Raw genomic sequence first — 21,822 nt, forward strand, 5'->3', positions numbered from 1 at the left:
ACTTTGTATATGACAGCACGAATTGTATTAGAACAAAATTTGTTGTGAATAAAAACAATATATAACACTGTCAAAACATTTTTTTTTTGTCCTGAATCACCCATTATTTGCTGGAGCAGAGCAGTGGTTCTCAACCTTTTCAAGCCATGACCTATGCAACATGAATATTTGAACTGGGGACCCCCCCACCCTGATAAGCACTTATTTGGACTGTTGGAGTTGATTACATTTTAGCTTGACTCCGTTCCACAGATAAAAATGTGAAACTAGTCGATGTACAAGCTCACATGGGAGTCCCGGCCCCAAGGTTGAGAACCTCTTTCTCTGAAACAGACAATAACTGAGAAGAGTACTTGCTGTGTTTGTTAAACTGCACATAGGGCAGGCTACAATGAACAATTTGTTTTTACTGGGTTTACTGTGTTTCAAATTGCAGGTTCACACACCACTCTATACTAAAACCGTGTACATTATATTTCTTAGTAAAAAAAAAAGAGGAAAATCCAATGTCTTGAATCTATTTTATTATCTATTATGACAAGGATCACAGTCATCACACAGATTTTCAATCACATCTCTATGCATTTGTTATGTATAATACAGTATAATGATGAAACAGGATAAGAAGACAACCCCTTGAAGGACCCACTCCTGCGATGCTGCCTAACGTGAGAAAAGAAAAGACTGTTGAAACACGTTGTATAGTCTGTCTGTCACACACAGAAAACAACAGGGTTCATCGCCATGCCAGCTACATTTTTGTCATGGACATACAAATATTACCAGAGAGTCAGAGACAGATCTGCTAGCCCTAAATGTATGAAGGTGGTCCAAATGGACCAGTCCAGGTCAGTATTTTATGAGAGCAGTATTGTAAAGTAACTAAGTACATTTATGATAATTATATTCTGACCCTAGAACTCAGCTATTCTGAGAATTTTCCTTCCCTCCCATATTGTCATACCTTATTGTGGAAAGACAATGTTATACCTTGTGAAGACTTTAATCTGTGAGTCAGAGCCTTCAAATCTACGCAGCCCAAACCGAGATTTAACTGTCAGGTCCTCCAGTTGCTTCCTAAGTTGACGGTTTTCATCTTGCAATTCCTCCTTGTCACTCAAGGCAAGGTCAACTGCAGCAGGTTCAGGGATTGTGGAGTAGTCATGGTCAGGCACTTCCATTGCACCTGCACCCCCTCCATCTGATGACTGATTGAATATAGAAATGCAAACAACAGGAGAACAGTCATACACTGGGTCTAAAACGATAAGCTGAATTTCTCCTGAAATTCACTCCAACTGCTATGTGGTCCTGTGTACATACAATAATATACAATACTATATACACACAGAAACACAGAGGAGGTTGTTAATATTTTAGTATAACAAACAAGTCTATATATATATATATATATATATATATATATATATATATATATATGTGGGTGGGTGACGTGACGTAACGTTTTCGCTGTCCTCGGTGTCAAACATGTATAAATAAAAAATATATTTGTCAAAAACCTTCTGAATATTGTGCAGGACATTAAGCTTTATGTGAACTTACTCAAGATTAAAACATTTCATTCCTCATTTCTTCAGAATATTCAACCAAACATGGCAAAACTCATATGGTGTGACTGTCCTGACCTTGTTTCTCAAAGTGGGAACTTGAATAAAACTAAGAATAAAATTGCTAAAAATCATTTGAAAATGAATTTAGGCTAAAAAAATGTCTATTTGTGAGCCTATATCTTTTCAAAGTCAAAGCATAATGTTTTCAGTCATTTCTGATCAAAAACATTTTGTCCCCCAAACCAAAATCATTTGGTGTGACACTAGTTTGGACAAATTAAACAGGCAATTATTTGGACACCTATTGGCTAGAGAGGTCCTTCTTCTGTAAGGCTATTCAGCACTCCCAGCACAACTGCAAGACAGGTGTCTGAGGTGAGTTACGATTTTAACATTTTCATGAAATGCCATCTTGTTGAAACTTTGACAAACTCACCACTTTGGATGTCTGTTGGTGTGACACCTTTTCATTAAAAAAAGCTTAAGTTATTTGAAGTTTTGGTCATATTTCCATGTAGATCTAGGTTGCTTTGTTATAGCTAGCATGCTGTTAGCATGCTAATGTGTACATAGTAGCCTCAAGGTAAACCTAAATGCAGAAAACGTAATATGGTGTGACACTTAATCATAATGGTGTGACATGTCTGCTTGTCACGCCATATGACTTGATTGTCACACCATATGATTTATACTGTATTTAACTACAGATATAACAATAAATTACAAAGTTCCATGTTTCTTTTGTACATTTAAACATTTGTTTTAAACATTTTTACATAAAATGTAATTTAGCTTCATTCAGTGATACTTCAAATTCATCAGACAGAGCAGAAACCCCTTCACAGAAACCTTAACATATTGTTTCAATCTAAAAAATATTTTCTCTTTGTCTTAAACTATACATTCCATTTTCTTTTGTCAGCTGGAAAATGACAAGTGCTGAGAGAACGAGAAAGTACAGGGAGAAACTAAACAATGACCCAGCAAGGAGAGAGGAGCCAAAGGGGCGAGACTGCATTTTCCACGAAGAGCAGGAGGTTGTCTGTGGCATAGCAGAACCGCAACAAGGCAGCCGGTTTGCTACCCTCACCAAATACGACTGGCTGATGTACAATACAGTCTAAATGTATAATCTAATCTGATCTAATACTTTTGTACTTTCACTCACTGGACTGGACAGTGTTAAGGTAGGACCCGAGACAAAACTAGCGAAAATAGCTGATCTACAAGCTCTCAACACGTTGTGCTGCGAGAGCTTGTAGATCAGCTATTTTCGGAGTTGCGCAACCCAGCACTCTTTAGCTAGTGGAGATGTGGTGTAATGTCATGATTCCTAATTACATTTGTTCAACACAAAATGCTGTGTTCAAGTTCAGGAGACTTCGGAAAAAAGCAATTTACCTGAATGCTGAGTTCTGTTTCCACTAATTGGTGTTAATAAAATGTTGCCTTGGCTCCAAGTGTGGATATGCGCCTTATTGTCTCTTTAGGATCCTTCTGCCGTGGGCCGGCAGAAGACTTAGGTGTGCGTAGCATTCCTGTGCACATCCTCATCATCCATCTACTACTACAATTCTTTCTTATCCCATGTTAAAGCCCTACAATAATATCCTGTTCAGAAATATTAAGGCCATGTTATCCTGGGTAATAGAGGGTATGCACGTCCACTGGGACCCGCCCCCCTAATCTAGACTGAGTGGCAAAACATTGAGCAGCATGGAGCATTGGAGTTTGGAAGTGCTAGTTGCAAATCACTCAATGGCCCTGCATACCACCTGTTTCTAATTTGCACATAATGCAGGAGGCAGCAGGATGTTGTGTTGTAGAAAACGAGTGCTTCCAAACTCTGACACTTGGAAAAATAAAAACCTGCACAGAATGTCTTGACAGAAAGTAGCTCATAACATGCCTATGGTGGATTTTTATGAAACAAAAACTTTGCAGATAGAAAGAGGATAATTCAAGCTTTCAGTACAGCCGCAATGTTGGTGAGTTAACTTTGTTTAATACAATCAGATAGGACTTTTCTGTTTGGATGTATGGGCTGTCAATGGCAGTAATTAGTGTTTTGCCACTCAGTAGGCGTGTTCCCACAACTTCCAGCAACAGTGATGTCACGCGCATACCCTCTATTGTTTAATCAATCAGTAAAGTTCAGTACTCAGTAATAGGTAGGTTAAAACACAGTTTGCTTTGACACATGAAGATATGATCATACGGTGTGACACTAAATCATTTGGTGTGACATTCCAAATAGTGAAAAATCATACCTTTATTAATGATTAAACCAAAAAAATGTTTATGGATTACATAGAGAATATTATCAGGAAGAGTCACAAATATTTGTGTAATTTTAGAGAAAGTTTTGACAGAATACATTTAAAATATGTTGTAAGATCATGAACATGGGCCTCACACAGAGTGTCGATTATGAAAAAAATATACAGATATAATTAATTTTCAAAAAACTATAGTGGATCACTGGTTAGTTATGATAAAGGACTTTGATAAAGTGAGTAACTTAAGAAAGATGTACTCCATTTTCATTTTATGAACAATTATTTTCATGTCACACCATATGACGATTTTAGGCACAAGTACAACAAACTGCTGAATAAAGTCTGATTCCAATAAAATATCTAAAAACAAAATGTATTTCCATAAGGTTGAGAGTGAGTAGAACAAAAGTAAATAACTTTTATGCCTGCAATTTAAAGTTTTTTTAAAAACACATTTTTTGGGGCGTCACGTCACTGACCCATATATATATATATATATATATATATATATATAATATTACACACACACACACACACACACACACACACACACACACACACAATGTATTGATATCATGATCTGATATATAATATACACAGTATGTGCATAAACAAATGAGAAGAGGCTAAGCCAACAGCTTAACACATCAACAGAAAAAGTTCCTTACTTTCTAAAATATCAAACATGGTTCTAACACAGTGGTTCTCAAACCTGATGGCAAGGACCCCCAAATTGACACTTATTAGCCCGTGGACCCCCATTTGAAAATATATGCCAGGGACCCCCATAAGAGAAGATTTTTACAACTCTAGCAACTGGTGATTCCCACCATTTTAATTTCAAGGACCCCTAGTTTGACATGCAATATGCTATGGACCCCCATTTATAGCATTTCTATCTCTGTGACCCCAATTTATATAGTTTATAAACCCATGCCCATTAGGGTCCATTTGGTTCCTAACTATCATTTAGCTGGGGACCCCCTGGAACCCCTGGGGGTCCCCGGACCAGAGTGGCATCTGCTCGCCAACAGTCGAGCAGATGCCACGTTGGAATATTAATTGACCTAGATGTGTCATTTAATGTCCCACATGATAATGTACTGTAGTGCTAAGATGCTAAAGAGGCTAGCTTTAATATTAAACTTTATTTACATCAAATAAAGACTCAAAACCCTACTGATAAGCACACTTAAACGTTTTATTAGATAGATTGCTGCATATTATGATAATAAGTAGCATTACCTTACCTCTCTCTGTCTGTCTGTCTGCTCTGCTGTGAAGAAGCCAGATGTTGTTGTAGAGAACACCACACACGTTTTAAAAACTCTATGACACTAACAAAAAAAACGAACGGTGAAAAGATGAAACATACACATAAAACTTCTTTTAACAAGTGATAAAAGTAAAAAAAAGTGAAAAGAAAGTACTTTTATTTACCGGAGAAAGTCACTGCGACTCGCTCTGGAAGTGACTGTTGTCAACAGGACTGGATGAACCGGAAGTACTGGGACCGCCTCTGCGAAACCTAAACGCGCTAGCGCCCCCTGTTCTGCAAGTGGACCATACCGGTAGTTTCTTCGTTTGACAGCACAATAATTTGTGTATTTTGGATTCATGTCAATGCTGTGTTTTCAGATATTTAACCACTTGAACCGTCAAAAACTTCACCTTTCACTCTGAATTTAGTCTGCTCTTTTTCCCCTCTACACCAAAGCTCTTTGTCTCGCAGCGCGAGGCGTTGTGAGCTTGTAGATCTGCTATTTTTGGCTAAAGTTCTCCGAATATGGACACTATATGGTTAGAGTGGTTAATATAAAAAAGGACAAAAAGAAAGGTTTCTATCTCACAAATATTTGGAGGACCCCCTGTAGTATCTCTGAGGACCCCCTAGGGGTCTCGGACCCCCTGTTGAAGACCCCTGATCTAGACGGTAGGATAAACCATGAAATCTTTTTTTCCATGCATACAATGGATCAAAGGCAACCACACACACCGAGGCTGAGCTCATAAATAGCAACTGCTGTCACACCTAGGACATCTACAGTGCTGGGTCTTGTTATGTTGTATCTATGTTGGAACACAGTCTGTATGTCTGTGGATAGTGTTATGCCTATACATGTGTGCCCTGTGCATGTACTGTATATTATACATATCAGTTTATGTTGCAGTGTGTCTGCCTGCAGGTACACAGAGCAGGGGACTGGGGGAGAGTGTTTTCTGCTGGTGTTTCAGTCCGAGTGTATCAAAGGGTGCGTTCGGAAATGCGCGCCGGGTCTGGTTAGGGTTAGGGTTAGGGTTAGTTTTAGGCATAGTTTTACTGAGATTAGGGTTAGGGTTATTTAGTTAGTTTTTTTAGGAATATTTGTCATAGTAAGCAACCAGTTTGTCTGTACTCACAAATACAATATGTGAGAGATCGTCATAATCATGCTACCAGGCAGGCTACTAGGGGTGACATGGTTAAAGAAAAACCCAGAACAAATGCAGTAGGCAGATCTGTAATGTATAGGGCAATTATTATATGGAACACGTTACCAACTATGATCACGGAAGCACCCAGTAAGGCTAGTTTTAAGAGACTCCTTAACTCTTCCCACGCTTTGAACGTTAACGTTCGCCCCATTTTTTACAGAACCTCGATGCCAATACGGCGCTCGTTCGGTTCGTTCGTCTGATGACTGTAAGCTGATGAGGGGTCGCGCGGCCGTCTACTGTAAACACATTTTCCGCGGTGATGGTGTAAAAAATCCATTATGCGTTAGATCAACGGAGAACAATTCACTTCCTTGTTGATTTCCTCCGGCTGTAAGGCTCTGTGGCCAGTGACTGGTCTTCTTCTTCTTCAACACATAACAGGCAAATTCACATTCATTCTCGCATGACGCCGCCCTCTGCTGCCTGGCAGACCAAAGTGCACTATTGCACAACCAAAAAAAATAAAAATAAATAAATAAATGTCTGTCTGTCTATCTACTATAACGTCGCCAAGGTAAGCCGCTTTTTGATGGCGCCAGACCCAATAAATAAATAAATAATCTGGCAGTAGGAGAGTTAAAAGACATTTGACTAATTATCCTCATTTTAGTTTAAATTAACTGACCTGTAGTTGTTTTTTATTGCACTTTTATTGTCTTGAATCTTTTTTTTTTTTTTTTTGTAAGACTACATGTTTTTATTGTATTGTGTTGTGTTGTGTTATGTATTGTATTATGTATTGTAATGTTTTTTGTGGACTTCAGGAAGAGTAGCTGCTACTTTGGTGGCAGCTAATGGGGATCCGTATGAATAAAGAATAAAGAAAGGGTTAGGGTTGGTTTTAGGCATAGTTTTACTGAGATTAGGGTTAGGATTAGGGTTGGGTTTAGGTACTCACTACACTGAGCACACACCCAGTGCGCATTTCCGAACGCACCCTTTGATACACTCGGACTGAAACACCTGCAGAAAACCCTCTCCCGGGGGACTGGAGAAAAAGCTCTACTATGCACAGCAGCCCTACTGGATAGAAATTGGGCCTCTTCCTTACTTACAAAACTGAGAGATACAAGAAATCACCAATCCCATATATGTGCAGATCATGATAGTGGATTCTAGATTTTTAGTTTTTAGGTTACTGGACTTTTAGATAGGCAAATGCATTTTTATATTTGAAGTTTTATATTGTAATGAGCAAGATAAATCAGTGTTTTAATGGCACCTGTCTTTTTTAAACATCTGTGATCATGCTGAAAGTTGAATAGACATAAACATACTTCCTTCTCAGGTCTAACCAATTATAATAATTACTAGTAGACTAGTTTTGTTCTAGGTCCGAGAACGTTTCTCTCACCTAAAGTAAACCTGTTTTCTGTTAAGCTTTTTTTTCTCTCACCTGAAGTTGTCATTTAACTAATCCCCAAAGTCCATTGACCTCAATGGACCTTTTCTGTCCCTTTTCTGATTGGACGATATCACAGGATTGGTCATGGTTCACTTGACATCACAATATCTAATATAAATGGAATTAATTTCCCCACGGATTCTTCACAGCTTGTGTCAGTGCAACCTCTCTTGTAATTTCACCTTTCTAGTTGAGGCTCTGTTCCCTCCTGGTCAAACAGAGTCAGGGTGCTGATATTTTGTATGCTGGCTCACTGGAAACACTGCTACGCCAGTGGCTCTCAAACAGGGCCGGACTGGGACACAAATTCGGCCCTGGCATCTTGGCCCAGACCGGCCCACCACAACCGGCGCAAACCGAACATAGAAGATCTACAAGCCCACAACGCGTCGAGGCAGCAACACGTTGTGGTCCTCTGATTGGGATACTAGGCTGGTATTCAGATGATAGACAAGTCAGTGGGCCAATCATGTGACGTCTCTCTGCTCTGTGGGCCTACAGAAGGATTGGCCCTCTCCACTTAGTGGCTGCCCAGCCTAAAAATGAAAGTATTTATCCTAAAATGGTCGCCCGAGCATATGCCCGGTATGCCAGATGCCCAGTCCACCCCTGCTCTCCTAGTGTGGTCCAGGTACCCTGGTGGTTCCTTGTGAAGGGACCAAGTCCCGGAGCTATGGCAGATCACAGATGGGCCTAATATCGCAAGTGATCAAATGATGGAACTGTTGCCGTTGTTGTTAATCTGTCCACTAAATGCCCAACATTTTATTAGAGACAGAAGTAGGAATACTGCAAGCTTGGAGAAATGCCCAGAGCTGTGGTGGAGTTGGTTCTGAACAGACCAATGCTGAGGGAGAAAGAAAGAGAAACACAGTGTTAACACTTAGAGTAGTCAGAACATTCTGTTACAGACACTATGTCTGACTCTGAACCACACAGGGAGACAGTTGCATGCTAGAGAAATCGCTGCACACTTTGATAACTGAGCACAGGAGATGACTGATGAGTCAGCACAAATAAGAAACCCCCTGAGTGAAATTGTCTCGGGAAGAGTGTGTGCGTGTGCGCAAGTGTGTGTGTGTGTGTGTGTGTCAGTGTGTGAGATTGAGTGAATTAGTGTGTGGGTGTGTGCGTGAGTGGTCCATGAGAGTGCAAACGGCAAACCAACGTTTTGTCGGACTTGACATGAGCTCCCAGCTCGCATGTTCACGGATCAGCTAGCTTTAACACAGAACAGGATGTCAACAGGCTCTCCTCCTCCTCCTCTCATGGACCATCATGCCATTCTGTTTGGCTGTCTGCTGTTTTGGTTTATCCTCAGACAGTGGTGTAAAATAACTACAATATATTTACTCAATCACTGTACTTAACTCATTGACTGCCAAGGCACGAGTTTCACGAGTTATTGCAGTACTCCCAGGCTGCCACAGCCCGAGTTTCCCGAGTTGGAAGCCATTTTGAAAAAAAAAAAAAAAAAAATCTTTTTTTTTTTTTTTCAAAAATTTTTTTTATAAAAAAATTTCTAAAAATGCCTCAAATGTATTAGGCATGATCACAATTGTGAAATTGCATGTTTAGCCCCATAACAAACACATCTTTCAAAATGTCAAAAATGGCTGTTTTGTCTGACTTTGAAGGCTTGTAACTCATGAAGGCCTGAACGGATTTCCAAGCGTATTTTTTTGTTTGAAAGCTTTTAAAAAGTACTACACATATAATGCATATATGGTGCATGGGCGTGCACGATCCGTGCACAAAAGATTGATCCGTGCACTCGAAATTTAGGAAGGTGGCAGTGTTTGTTTTGTCTGACTTTGAAGGCTTGTAACTCATGAAGGCCTGAACGGATTTCCAAGCGGATTTTTTTGTTTGAAAGCTGTTAAAAAGTACTACACATATGATGCATATATGGTGCATGGGCGTGCACGATCCGTGCACTAAAAATTGATCCGTGCACTAGAAATCTAGGATAGTGGCAGTCTGGTACTTGGGGGCCATCTTGAAATGGCATTCAATGAGTTAAGTACAGTGTTGAGGTATTTGTACTTGAGTATTTCCAATTTCCAATACTTTTATTTTTACTCCACTACATCTCAGAGGCAGATATTGTACTTTTGCTCCACTACAATTATTTTAAAACTTTAGTTACTTTGTAGATTTTGATTATTAGTACAAAACATATATTAACCACTTTGTCCCATTATTATATACATTTTGTCCATTTCGGTATGCCAGATACTTGTAGATCTGCTATTCAAAAGATTTGTACTGTATGTCAAAACTTGAAATGGGCTATTCTGCATAATGGTTACTTTTACTTGTGGTACATTAAGTACATTTTAACCCTTTCCAAGCCACGGGGAGCCTCTTAATATTAAAACCGTTTTATACCGGACTTTTGAGCAAGGGTGTCCCAGCCGCACCGTCTTTTACCGTACTGGGTCATTAAAACCGAAATAAATGATTTTTATCCGAAAATCGGCGATCGTCTAACCTTCCCTAGTCACCGCTCGTCCATCGATAGCTCATGGCTGCTCTGACATGAAACAGAAGTGACGTCAGCTCCTTTCCTTCTTCAGGATTCCTTGCTCCCGTCCGCTTACTGTTTAGACGATTACATTAGCATATCTGGAGTGATCAGGCTAAGCTAGCCAAAATGCTCACATCGACCGTTCAGTCATACCTGGACCATATGCTTGGATTATATGCACACGGATCGCGCACGCGAAACGCACGGGGAGACGATGCCTTGGCCAAAACCTCCACTTTATGTCAATGGAGATCCAGATAATCACGGTGAGCAAACGACCAGGGGATTGAAAAAAAAGGGAGCCGCCCAAGAAGGAGGCGTGGCGGGCTCATGTTTATAAACATAATATTATGTCTCATACAATAATAGAAATTTCACGGCTAATCTACCAACAACCATTCTATTTTGGCTGGCGAAGTGTTAATGCCAATACTTTTGTACTTTTACTCAAGTACATATAGAATTCTGAACTTTTACTTACTAAGGGTGCCCTCACAGCACACCAAAATACCTATGAGAGTGGAATCCGCGTTCCGCCAATGCATTTCAATGAGAAGGGAGCGTTTTTTGCAGAAATCCTCTGCTGGCATGAAACCACTTCACTCTCATTGAAATGCATTGGTGGAACGCGGATTCCACTCTCATAGGTACTTTGGTGTGAGGGCACCCTAACAGGTCATTTCTACATTGCAGTATTGATACTTCTACTTAAGTAAAAGATTTGAGTACTTTTTCCACCACTGTCCTCGGATCTATTTTGTTGTTTGCCGTTTTGATGTTGAGTTTAGGCATTCAGCTGCTGCCTGCTGCCCCTAACATGACTGACAAATGAGTGGAATAAGTTATAATCTTTGCAAGCACACAAAAGCCAAAAGCGTTATCACGCTCTTGTTTCTTCTCACTTTCATTTTCACAGACAAAATGATACACCATGAAATTTCACTTTTCCTATTTTAAAACCTTTTTTTGGGGTCCCACTAGCACCTTCTATCCTCACAAAGTCCCATTTCTGACCGTTGTGTCTTTCTCTGGTTTTGGGAAGGCTGAGGTTAAAAGCATCCCACGGGTTCTCAAAACAGGCTGTCCAGATTTGCTGCCGTCGCTGACGTCATCGACGGCCGTTTTTTTTTTTTTTTTCAAAAACATTTTTTTTTTTTCAAAAAAAAAACAAAACTTTTTTTAAAAATATTTTGAGGGGGGTGGCGCAGTTCAGGCCAAAGGTGGTACTGCAGCTGAAAATGCTCTGAGAGCCATTCAAAAATGAGAGAGGCTCTCTATTCAGGAGTGGTAATTTAGCCTCAAACCTTTTGAAAAACGTTTAACTTCTTAACATGAGACTTATCTAACACAAGTGTTGTTTCCCTATTTTTTTGCAAAAAGAATGACGTGACTTTGTAAACACACACTGGCTTCCGTAAGTTCCACTCCTGGATGTGGCTGCATGGTAAACGCAAGGAAATGTCTCTTCCTGGTGGCGGAGAAGTGTACTTTTTTCTTTAAATAATGCAATGCTATGTTTTTCATGTTGCAATATTGTGACCGTTTTAGAAAAGCAATAAGCCACGCGAGGCTTGTGGTTACCGGGGTAGTATACACCGCCTCTTGTGGCTTATTGCTTTAGTATGTCATCCTGTCCTTGTCACACGCTGTAGGCCTGTGTGTTCAAAACCCGTAGGCCTACAAGATGCTGTACAGAAAGTGCATATAGGCTGTACAATATAATGATCCATGCTCAGCCCTGCACCAAAGTCACTGGACTGGTTTAAAGATGGGGACTCAGGGGAGTTAAGATTTCAGAATCTCAACAAAAGACACTGGTGTCTACATGACAAGAAAGAGACACTGGTGTCTACTGTCTACATATTGACAAGAAAGAGACAGAGGAGAAAGTGGTACAGTTAGCTGGGGCATTAAGGCCACTGTGTTTCAAATATTTTTATTTTCAAGCACCGCATAAAGATATATCAGACAATAAACAGTGCCATTGTTTTGAGGGGCACAGGTCCAAACTGATGGGCAACGGCAGCCATGGCCTTAATGGCACTGGTCCTCAGTATTAATTTAACTCAGAGTGCAGAACACTGTAATGTATATTATGTGCGCTCTCTGTGTTAAATTGACCCATACAAGTCTGTAACTCTGACAGTGTACAAATGGAACCAAATGAACCCTAATTGGTTCATTTGGTTCCATTTGTACACTGTCAGAGCTAAGGAGAGACCTTGAAATTTCTGTAACACTTGCTATGCATCCTATGTCTATAATGCATCATACTTGCAATCATACTTATAATATATACACAGGCCTAATACATATCAATTGAACCGGGGTTCCCTGACGTTAAAATGGTTGAGAATTGCGTGACCAAAGGAAGCGTACACAAAATGCCTGCTTGCGTCATGTTAAACATGCAACATGCAAATGTATCTCATTGTCTCTCTCCTCTACTCTCTCCCTCTCTCTCTCTCTCTCGTTTGTGTATTTTCGTGTTGTGTGTGGCCGCGTGCGTGCAGAGAACTACTACGGCACGCCCAAGCCTCCAGCTGAGCCCAGCGCCGTGCTGAATGTAACGGACCAGCTGCTGCCCGGCGCCAGACCCAGCTCCGAGGGCAAGAGGAGACGCAACAAGTCCGTCAGCAACATGGAGAAGGCCAGCATCGAGCCTCCCGAGGAAGAGGAGGAGGAGAGGCCCATCGTCAACGGCAACGGCATTGCCGTCACCCCAGGTGAGCCCCTCGTCTCCACAGACAAGACGTACAGATGTGCCAATTTCAAAACTTCAAAACGTCCTGCCTTTGGCACGACAGTAGATTTACGGTGGATTGGCAGAACCTTTCAATGCCAATGGAGTGGTTTCTTGCCATTTGCGGGTTTCTGCAAAAAAATACGCTCCATTCTCCTTCAAAATGTGAAAGTAAAAAAAAAAAAGGCATTTGCTGGAAATGTTCAGGAAAGAAACACGAAGAGTTGAAACGGCACATCTGTAGGACACGGTAAAAGTGTTGAAGGGCTTTTTCCTCCCGACGTGTTTTGTCAACGATGTCACCTGACAAAACCTTGCACAAACAAGTCTCTCACTGTCACCGCTAAAGGCCTATTCCCACTGGGCCAGATAACAGATATTTTTCCTTTCAAAGTGGATGGTAGATACAGATAAAAAAATATCTACCACAGATATTTGCCACAGATACTTTTATCTGTGGCAAATATTTTTTTTTTTATCTTTATCTACCATCCACTTTGAATGGAAAAATATCTGGAGAAAGAGATTTTTCTATCTGTTATCTGGCCCAGTGGGAATGGGCCTTTACTCTTACCTCTTAGGGAGAGCACATGAAATCCCCTCTGATACATGCGATGTCAAGGCCACTTCTTTTCACTTGACAGTGAGGACTTTCACTGGGAGGAATAGAAGTAATACATGCAGACGAACAAGCTATTCCTCCCACTTCCACACCCCAGTGAACAGGCTTTTTCTTTTTAGTTACATTTTATTTTCAGAGCGTAACACTCGAGCGCAATCAAACATAAAATTACTTTTAGTTCTACTGGATCTCTTCTCCTCCATTTTGTCTTAGTTTTAGTCGTCATAGCGTAGTTTTTATTTAGTTTTCAGCATTGAAAAAAGGCAGTCGACAAACATTTTTCGATATAGTTTTAAGTGAAGAAATCAACACTAACACACTCCCTTCTACAAAAAGTCATAATTCTTTTACTTTCAAGTCATAGTACTCCCTTAGGGTGGCTACCTAGCAACGGCAGTTGGTCTTTTTTCAATTACTTACTACTTACTACAGCTTAACACCTTTGAGTTATTGCATAGCTCTGACCGCACATGGAAGTGTGTTGTAAGACTACTACGCTAATCGCATGTTGTGGACAGCATGAATAATCGCCGACTGCTGTAGTTCAAATCATATGGTACCCTATGTGAATTTAATGCAGTATTATTTGCGTTTCCGCACGTACAACCATGCAACCTTAGGTCTAGTCACCGTTACACTGTCTGATCTCGGATGGCATGAAGAATAGATAGATAGATATACGTGTATTGCACTTACTTGGAAAGCATACCCTAAAAACCATCATTTCCATGCCAGTTGTAGTCTCGTGTCACCAGAATGTTGACTCTCACAATTTGCAAATGCTCCTGTCATACAGTCTGGGAGACGGAAGTTGTGATCATGAGTATCCGGCTTGAGAAGCGATAAAGCGAGTGTAAAGCCTCCTCCCAACTTCTATTTCGTTTTTACGTCGTGCACATTTATCCTATAAATAAAAATCATCTAAGCATATATATTGCTGCTTTCCAGAAATGACATTTTAAAATATATTTTCGTGGAAATGCCAGCTTCCGTAGTAGTTCCAGACTCTATATAGCATTAAGAGATTGTGGAGTAGTTGTCTGGCTACGCGAGACTATGTCAGTTAGGTCACGAAAAAAAGAAGAACTTCTGGGAACTCAGATTACTTCACTGGTGAACTAACCAGCTTACCTGAGTGCAATTAGTGTATTTGTCGTAATTTCACTGATCTCACAACAGACAGCTCCCATGGCCATGCATCCACATCAACCAAGTTCAATGTTCAATAATCGGCTGCCATGTCATGCTACAGAACGGTACACATTCCAGGGTTTTATTAGATTTCAACATTCCAGAACAAGCTTTTGAATGTGACAAATGTGAAGGTAACTCATGTATGCATTCAATATACATTATTCCATAATTGAACCACACACACACGCACCCACACGCACGCACGCACGCACGCACGCACGCACGCGCGCACACACACACACACACACACACACACACACACACACACACACACACACACACACAGATATGGAGTGATGAGCTTCAAAAAGGTATTAGATTTTTATTCATCCAAATCCTAAACCATACCAGAGGGACTGAAAAGTTACTTTACATGTTCCAAGACTCTCGCCAATAAAATAGTCACCAGAACTGCATGAAAACGGCATGTGGATCCATTTCTTATTACCTTCATCGACTTCAATTTGGCAAAGACGCGTGTTGATGTTGTAACAGAAGAAGACTTTAAGAGGAGTCTTGAGCCATTCCAGGTGGCGGCTTTTTGATAAGGAAGTGGAATAGCAGATGAGGTTTTTAAGGACTTAAGGAAGTTAAGCCTATCATTTAAAATGGAGTAGTAGAGTTGAATTACTGTACACTATGTTACATAATGTAGTCCAGTAAACTACAACATGTGATATTGATTCCATAACGTTATGGGTTTCATTCATGTCACAGTCCATGTTAGCGATCGCTGCCTGTGGATTTTAGCCCCTGAAAAGTTTGCTTTTGATGTTTGCTGCGGGTGATTCTGAGAAGCACTGGTGAGCGTGTGCGTCGGGCTGCACATCGAGCTGCGTTTAGAGCAGTGGTCTTCAACGTTTTCAGGCCAAGGACCCCTTGTTTGAGAGAGAGATGAAGCAGGGACCCCCACAACCTGTTAATAGATTCCATATAGGTTCATCTTTTGACAGTATAATCATCCGTTTATTTTGGATTCATGTCAATTTGTGTTTTCAGATATTTAACCACTTGAACCGTCAATACTTAATAAACTTTCACTCTGTACTTAGTCTACTCTTTTTCACCTCTACACCAAACCTCTTTGCCAAAAATAGCCGATCTACAAGCTGCTGCGAGGCGTTGTGAGCTTGTAGATCTGCTATTTTTGGCTAAAGTTCTCCGAATATGGACGCTAGGGTTCAAGTGGTTAATATAAAAAAGGTGAAAACAAGTTTCTACCACAAAGATTTGGAGGACCCCCTGTAGTAACTCTGAGGACCCCCTAGGTGTTGAAGACCTCTGGTTTAGAGCATGCGGGGGAGGCTTACTGTGCTTCAGCTAGGCAGGGGTTTTCTCTGGCCACAAATGACCAGATTGCAGGCTGACCACAGGAGCTGCAGAGGGAAATCAATAGAGCCCACCGGGCGCTGTGTGGTGTGAGCAGATGGCCGTGTTGCTCTTGCCTTACCTTCGTCTACCTCTCAATCCCCCGGCCCAGTCTCTATTAAATATTTCCCCCTCGTTTTCCACTCACCCGGCCTCCACGGGTTCCTCTCTAGGAGACAGGCGTGCACGTGCGCGCACGCGCGCACGCACACACACACAGGGGGACACGCCATCTCTCGACCTCAACAACAAACTAGCGTCGGGCAGCTTCTCTCCATCTATCCTTGCCTTCTCTTTCTCTCTCTCTCTCTTTTTATTTTTCCTTTACTCAATCATACTCTCTCTCTTCCCCTTCACCCCTCTATTTTCTTTGTCCCCCGCGTCATTGCTTTTCTCAGCCTATTCCTAAGCTATCCTTCTTTTTTTTCCTCTGCCGCGTCCACCTCTGGGTCCCCTGACAGTCAATCAGTCAGCTCCCTACGCTGTCCTACCCTTCCTCTCTGACCTCTATACCTCTCCACTCTTCACCTCCGCTCCCCTCGCTCATATTCTTCTCATCCCTTCCTCCTCTTCTCCCCGAGTGATAATATCAGCCTTGACTCATCTGCCAACCCCCCTCCTCCCCTCCCCCACGCCCCCCTTTGCAGAGTCCAGTGAGCATGAGGACAAGAGCACGGACGCTTCGGGTGACGCCCCTGCACAGAGCGCCCCGGCGGGTGCCCCGTCCGAGGGCCCAAAGGAGGACGGACAATCCCCCAGGTTGGAGGCCCCCAAACTGGAGGAGAACGACGACCTCGGACCCCTGCCGGATAACTGGGAGATGGCCTACACGGAGAAGGGAGAGGTGTACTTCATCGAGTGAGTGTCACAGTACTTGAGTGTACACGTAAAGGAGTAGTTCACCCCCAAAATGACTTTTATTGCGACCATAGGTCGCAGCTTACTATCAGAACCGTCACATCTTGTCCATGTCTGTCCAGACGGCCGGATGGGTAATGCTTGTCTTTTTTGTTGATCATCACTGTGATGTCATGGGAACCAAATCCCTTTTATGCCCATATATGGAGATCCCTGTGATGCCAGGGGAACCACATCCCTTTTATGCCCATATAGAGATCCAAATATGGGCATAAAAGGGTTTTGGTTCCCCTGGCATCACAGGGATCTCCATATCTCCATATATGGGCATAAAAGGGATTTGGTTCCCCTGGCATCACAGGGATCTCCATATCTCCATATATGGGCATAAAAGGGATTTGGGTCCCCTGGCATCTTATCTCAGAATATTTAGCCCATATCTGTGAATGCCAATATATAATCCCTGTGATGCCAGGGGAACCAAATCCCTTTGGCCAGATGGCCAAGACATGGCGCGACCTCGCCCTTTAGGGGCCCTTAGGCGTCTTGCTGGTTCTATTAATTACTCAAGCCATGGAGACTTGAATTCAATAATATATTTTTTCGTATTTGTCGCATTCCTAAGACAAAAATGCAGTCACTTCTCGCCGTTAAGGCATTTTACTTGTTATATTATTGGCTTAGGAATGCGACAAAAAACTAAAACTATTATTGAACTCAAGTCTCCATGAGATGAGTAATCAATAGAATAAAAGTCATTTTGGGGGTGAACTACTCCTTTAAGTATTAAATCTTTTTTACTGTGTAACCATGGACATGTACACTCACATTCACTTATATCCACAGAAGCCCCCTTGCATTCCATATGAGTGACTATGCCGCATGTTGTCCTCGTGCAAATTAGCAGATTGTATACAACAAACTAGCGTCTCGCAGACAACCTGGCTTCAAGGATAACATTTTGTTGTTGTCTGAAAAGACACCAGCGAATCTAGAAACACTAGATTTATGCTTTTTGCCTTCAAACAATTCCCATTAGCGCTGAAGCAGAAGCGTAGCAATAATTCATGAAGCGCGCTCTGAAAATTGGGATTACTGCTGTGTGCGCTCACACGCCCCGGCACATATACAGCTGATTGTTGCGAGTTTAAACCTCAGATACCTGGAAACGTGCCCGAGTCGCGTTAGATTTTGAACCACTTTAACCATTATTTTATGCTTAAACTGTTGAAAAATAGCTGATATACAAGCTCACAGCGCGGCACCGAGTGCCGCGCTGCGAGCTTGTAGATCTGCTATTTTTGAAAAATCGTGAAAATTCGAATTTTGACCCGATTCTATGAGTGTCAAGATTTTTTGAAAAACCTATGTTTCTTTGTCAGCAATCTGGTCAGCCATCGTCAAAGAAAAGGTCCTTTTCACTTAACTGGAGCTCAGCTCATCGTGAAAATGTGTGAAAGTCTTTGAATATCTTTGACCCGATCTTTGACGTGACTTCTGAATCCTCCCTCTAAATCAGCTTGTTCTCAAACTTTTTCATGTCAAGGACCCCCAAAATTACCTTTATTTGGGAGCGGACCTCAATCTCAAAATATGTTGTTCCAGGGACCACCCAGAAGCAGAGATTTGAGTTCCAAAAGTTTGCTTTGAAAAATATATATACGATCTTTCAAAAATAGCAGATCTACAAGCTCGCAGCGCGGCACTCGGTGTCGCGCTGTGAGCTTATATATCTGCTATTTTTCAATAGTTAAAGCATTCAATAATTCTAGGCCTAAAAGGTTTAAAACGATCTAGAGGTCCCTCAGAATGCATTGTTTTGGCAGTAGAAAAAGGAAGGCTAAGGTTGGCCAAGAAACCTTTAAAAGAAACTAATAGTAGAGAGAGAAAGACACACACACACACACACACGCACGCACGCACACACGCGCACACACACACACACACACACACACACACACACACACACACACACACACACACACACACACACACACACACACACACACACACACACACACTGCAACAGTTTTGTAATGATTTTTTTCTGGGTTTATTTCCTTAACTGTTACAAAGTTGGTGTTATACAAGCTCTGAGATGAAATTCATTGCACAACGCTTAGGTTTTTTACTGCAGCAGTTTAACTGTGTATTCGAGTCTTCATTAGATGTGAATAACGGAGCTGTGTGTGTATGTGTGTGCGCCTGCGTGCGCAGGCCCGTGCGATTGTGCAATGTGCACATGTTTAGCTGTTACTACACACGCGCACACACACACACGCACACACGCACACATACACACACACACAAATAAATCTTCGTCGTCGGGTGAAAACCTTGTATGTCCAAAAAACTTTCATTTTGCATTTATCATTTTAAAAATGATTTAAACTAGTGAAAACAGCCGATCTACAAGCACACAACGCCTCGCACCGCGAGGCGTTGTGTGCTTGTAGATCTGCTGTTTTCACTACTTTTGTGCGACGGCCTTGTATGATGAAGCAAAAATTTACAAATTTGAAACTTGGAGATACGAGTTTTCCCGCCCGACAACGAAGAAATACTGGTTGGTGCATGCACATGCACGTGCCCAATCGTTCACATCCTCCTCCCCGCAAAGAAACAGTATGAGGCTGAACTTATAAAGAGATTATTCCTGTATTAACTACAGATCCCACAAAGTCACTTAATCATTAGAATGATTAGGCTACCTCACCTCTCTAAACCACGTCGTCCTCATCTTAATGCCCCTCGCTAGCGTCACAAACCTGCATCCAGGAAGCGATGCCCGGGCTAAGAAATGAGACGAGGCCTGGGCTAGGTGTAGACGACTTAATGTAGCTGTCAGACAGCCAGGGCCCACGGTGTGTGTGATTTGCCACAGAGGCAAGCTTTTTAAGCCATTTGGGTCTAGAATTATTGAATGCTTTGACTATTGAAAAATAGCAGATATACAAGCTCGCAGCGCGGCACCGAGTGCCACGCTGCGAGCTGCTATTTTTGAGAAATGTGCGCAAATCTTTGAATATATGTACAGTATTTTTAAAGCGGGTCCCTGGAACTAAATATTTTGAGATGGGGGTCCATGGCCAAATACATATCATTTTGGGGGTCCTTCAAATGAAAAGGTTTGAGAACCACTGACATAGTAGTCTCTCAAAACAGACTAACTGAGCTCCAGTTAAGTGAAAAGGACCTTTTCTCTGACGATTGCTAGCCAGACTGCTGACATAGAAACATAGGTTTTTCAAAGGATTCAAAAGACACTTAGAAAATCGGGTCAAAATTAAGATTTTCGCGTTTTTTCAAAAATAGCAGATCTACAAGCTCGCAGCGCGCCACCGCGGTGCCGTGCTGTGAGCTTGTATATCTGCTATTTTTCAATAGTTAAAGCATAAAATAATAACATGCAATAATGTGTACCCGGTCTAAATAGGTTAATTGCGCCCCCCCCTCCAGTGAAAGGGGGTAAAAAATCACCATATTATGTCTCCTTCTTCTCCCAAAATGAACCTCACTGTGCCGCATCCATCACGCGCATCATGGAGCTAATGCGGTTAGCCCCGGTGAATCTGGAGGGTTTTTTTAGTTTTTAGTTTGTTTTCGTTTTTTTCCCGGGGAGAAGGGCAAGTGGAGAGTGAAGTCATTGAATGCCAGTTGCCAACGGGGTGCTTGCCTTTGATTAGCCTCCATGTGAGATCAATCCTTTCTCTCTTTCTCTTCGTGCTCCTGGAACAGAAGCTATAGCTCCAACATCTGGCTTTGTCCGTTCAGAAACCAAGGGGAAAACCTGTTCAAAAATGTCCGGTCAGGGCCTTAAGTAAACTGAAGCGTGGCTACAACAGTAAGACGCCCTAATCGGGAGATAAGCGACCGTCAGGTCGCATGTAAAAAATCGGGCTGATGGTGGCGCTAAATGGGACAGATCCATGTTGATGACATGACTATAAACATACTGTGTACCGCTTTGCGTGATTTTAGGGCAAAATCTGTAGGAACGTGTCCAAAAATGTGTTTTGCAAGAATCGGCCTCATGGTGGCGCTAGAAGAGGGCCATGTGAAAAATGAGGGGTGGAGGTTGTGGTTTGGCAGCCAAGGAGTGTGTGTGCAAAGTTTGGCATGGATAGGGGCAACGGTGGTGGAGATATGAGTAAGGCAAAAGTGTGACGTGACGGACAGACTGACGGACAGAGTGACATTTTGATATTAACTGCGACCTGACGGTCGCAATCAGGCCTAGATATGGCCTACATCCTAGCACAAACAGCTCAAAAGTTAGTTGTCCGCTCAGAAACTGTGGGTAAAAAAGTTTGTTGTACGCCAGGGTTCCACTGGCCAAGCTTCGCAGGACGTGCTGTGATTGGCTAGCGGGACACTTGATGAAATGAACTCACTTCACACTAGGTGTGATTTTTGGGGGCATGTTGTGCTTTATTTAGTGAAACCAAGGACAGAGAGAGGAGAGATGTGCGCGACAAGGCAGGGGTTGTGTTTGAACCCGGGTACTTGTGCTCACAAGGAGCATTATGGTTCGTGCACTACAGCAGGTGTTTTCAAAGTGGGTGACGGCCGGGGCACCCTGGGGTGCCGTGACGGCAGTCCAGGGGTGCCGCGAGATAATTCGATAATATTTGGAATTTATTTGGACACTTGAAAAAATATTTAGTGTCATTTTAAACTTGAAGTACAAAGTTAATTTCAGTCAGTTCTAACCAAAATGGCTATTTATCTCAATGTTTTCCTCGCAACATAATCACTAAAATGTCGTCACTGT

At 41.9% G+C, this 21,822-nt stretch overlaps 1 protein-coding gene and 1 long non-coding RNA gene across 2 annotated transcripts in view; one reads left to right on the plus strand and one right to left on the minus strand.

The window, feature by feature from the left end:
• Positions 1–21,822, plus strand: part of magi2a (membrane associated guanylate kinase, WW and PDZ domain containing 2a) — a gene marked incomplete at both ends in the record, with an annotated part of 355,201 nt that overhangs the window by 213,175 nt on the left and 120,204 nt on the right. The window contains 2 exons of the mRNA XM_080754102.1: positions 12,777–12,989; positions 16,838–17,048. Coding sequence (XP_080610228.1) covers positions 12,777–12,989; positions 16,838–17,048 — 424 coding nt within the window. The remainder of the gene's footprint in view (positions 1–12,776; positions 12,990–16,837; positions 17,049–21,822) is intronic.
• On the minus strand, positions 546–5,219 carry LOC308308659. The gene is made up of 3 exons (XR_013963295.1): positions 5,101–5,219; positions 991–1,201; positions 546–663 (listed from the first exon to the last, which is right to left on the minus strand). It is a non-coding gene; the product is annotated as an uncharacterized lncRNA (long non-coding RNA).

The sequence above is a fragment of the Nannobrachium achirus genome (assembly GCF_963921795.1).
Source record: "Nannobrachium achirus genome assembly, chromosome: 23".
Taxonomy (NCBI): Eukaryota; Metazoa; Chordata; class Actinopteri; order Myctophiformes; family Myctophidae; genus Nannobrachium; species Nannobrachium achirus.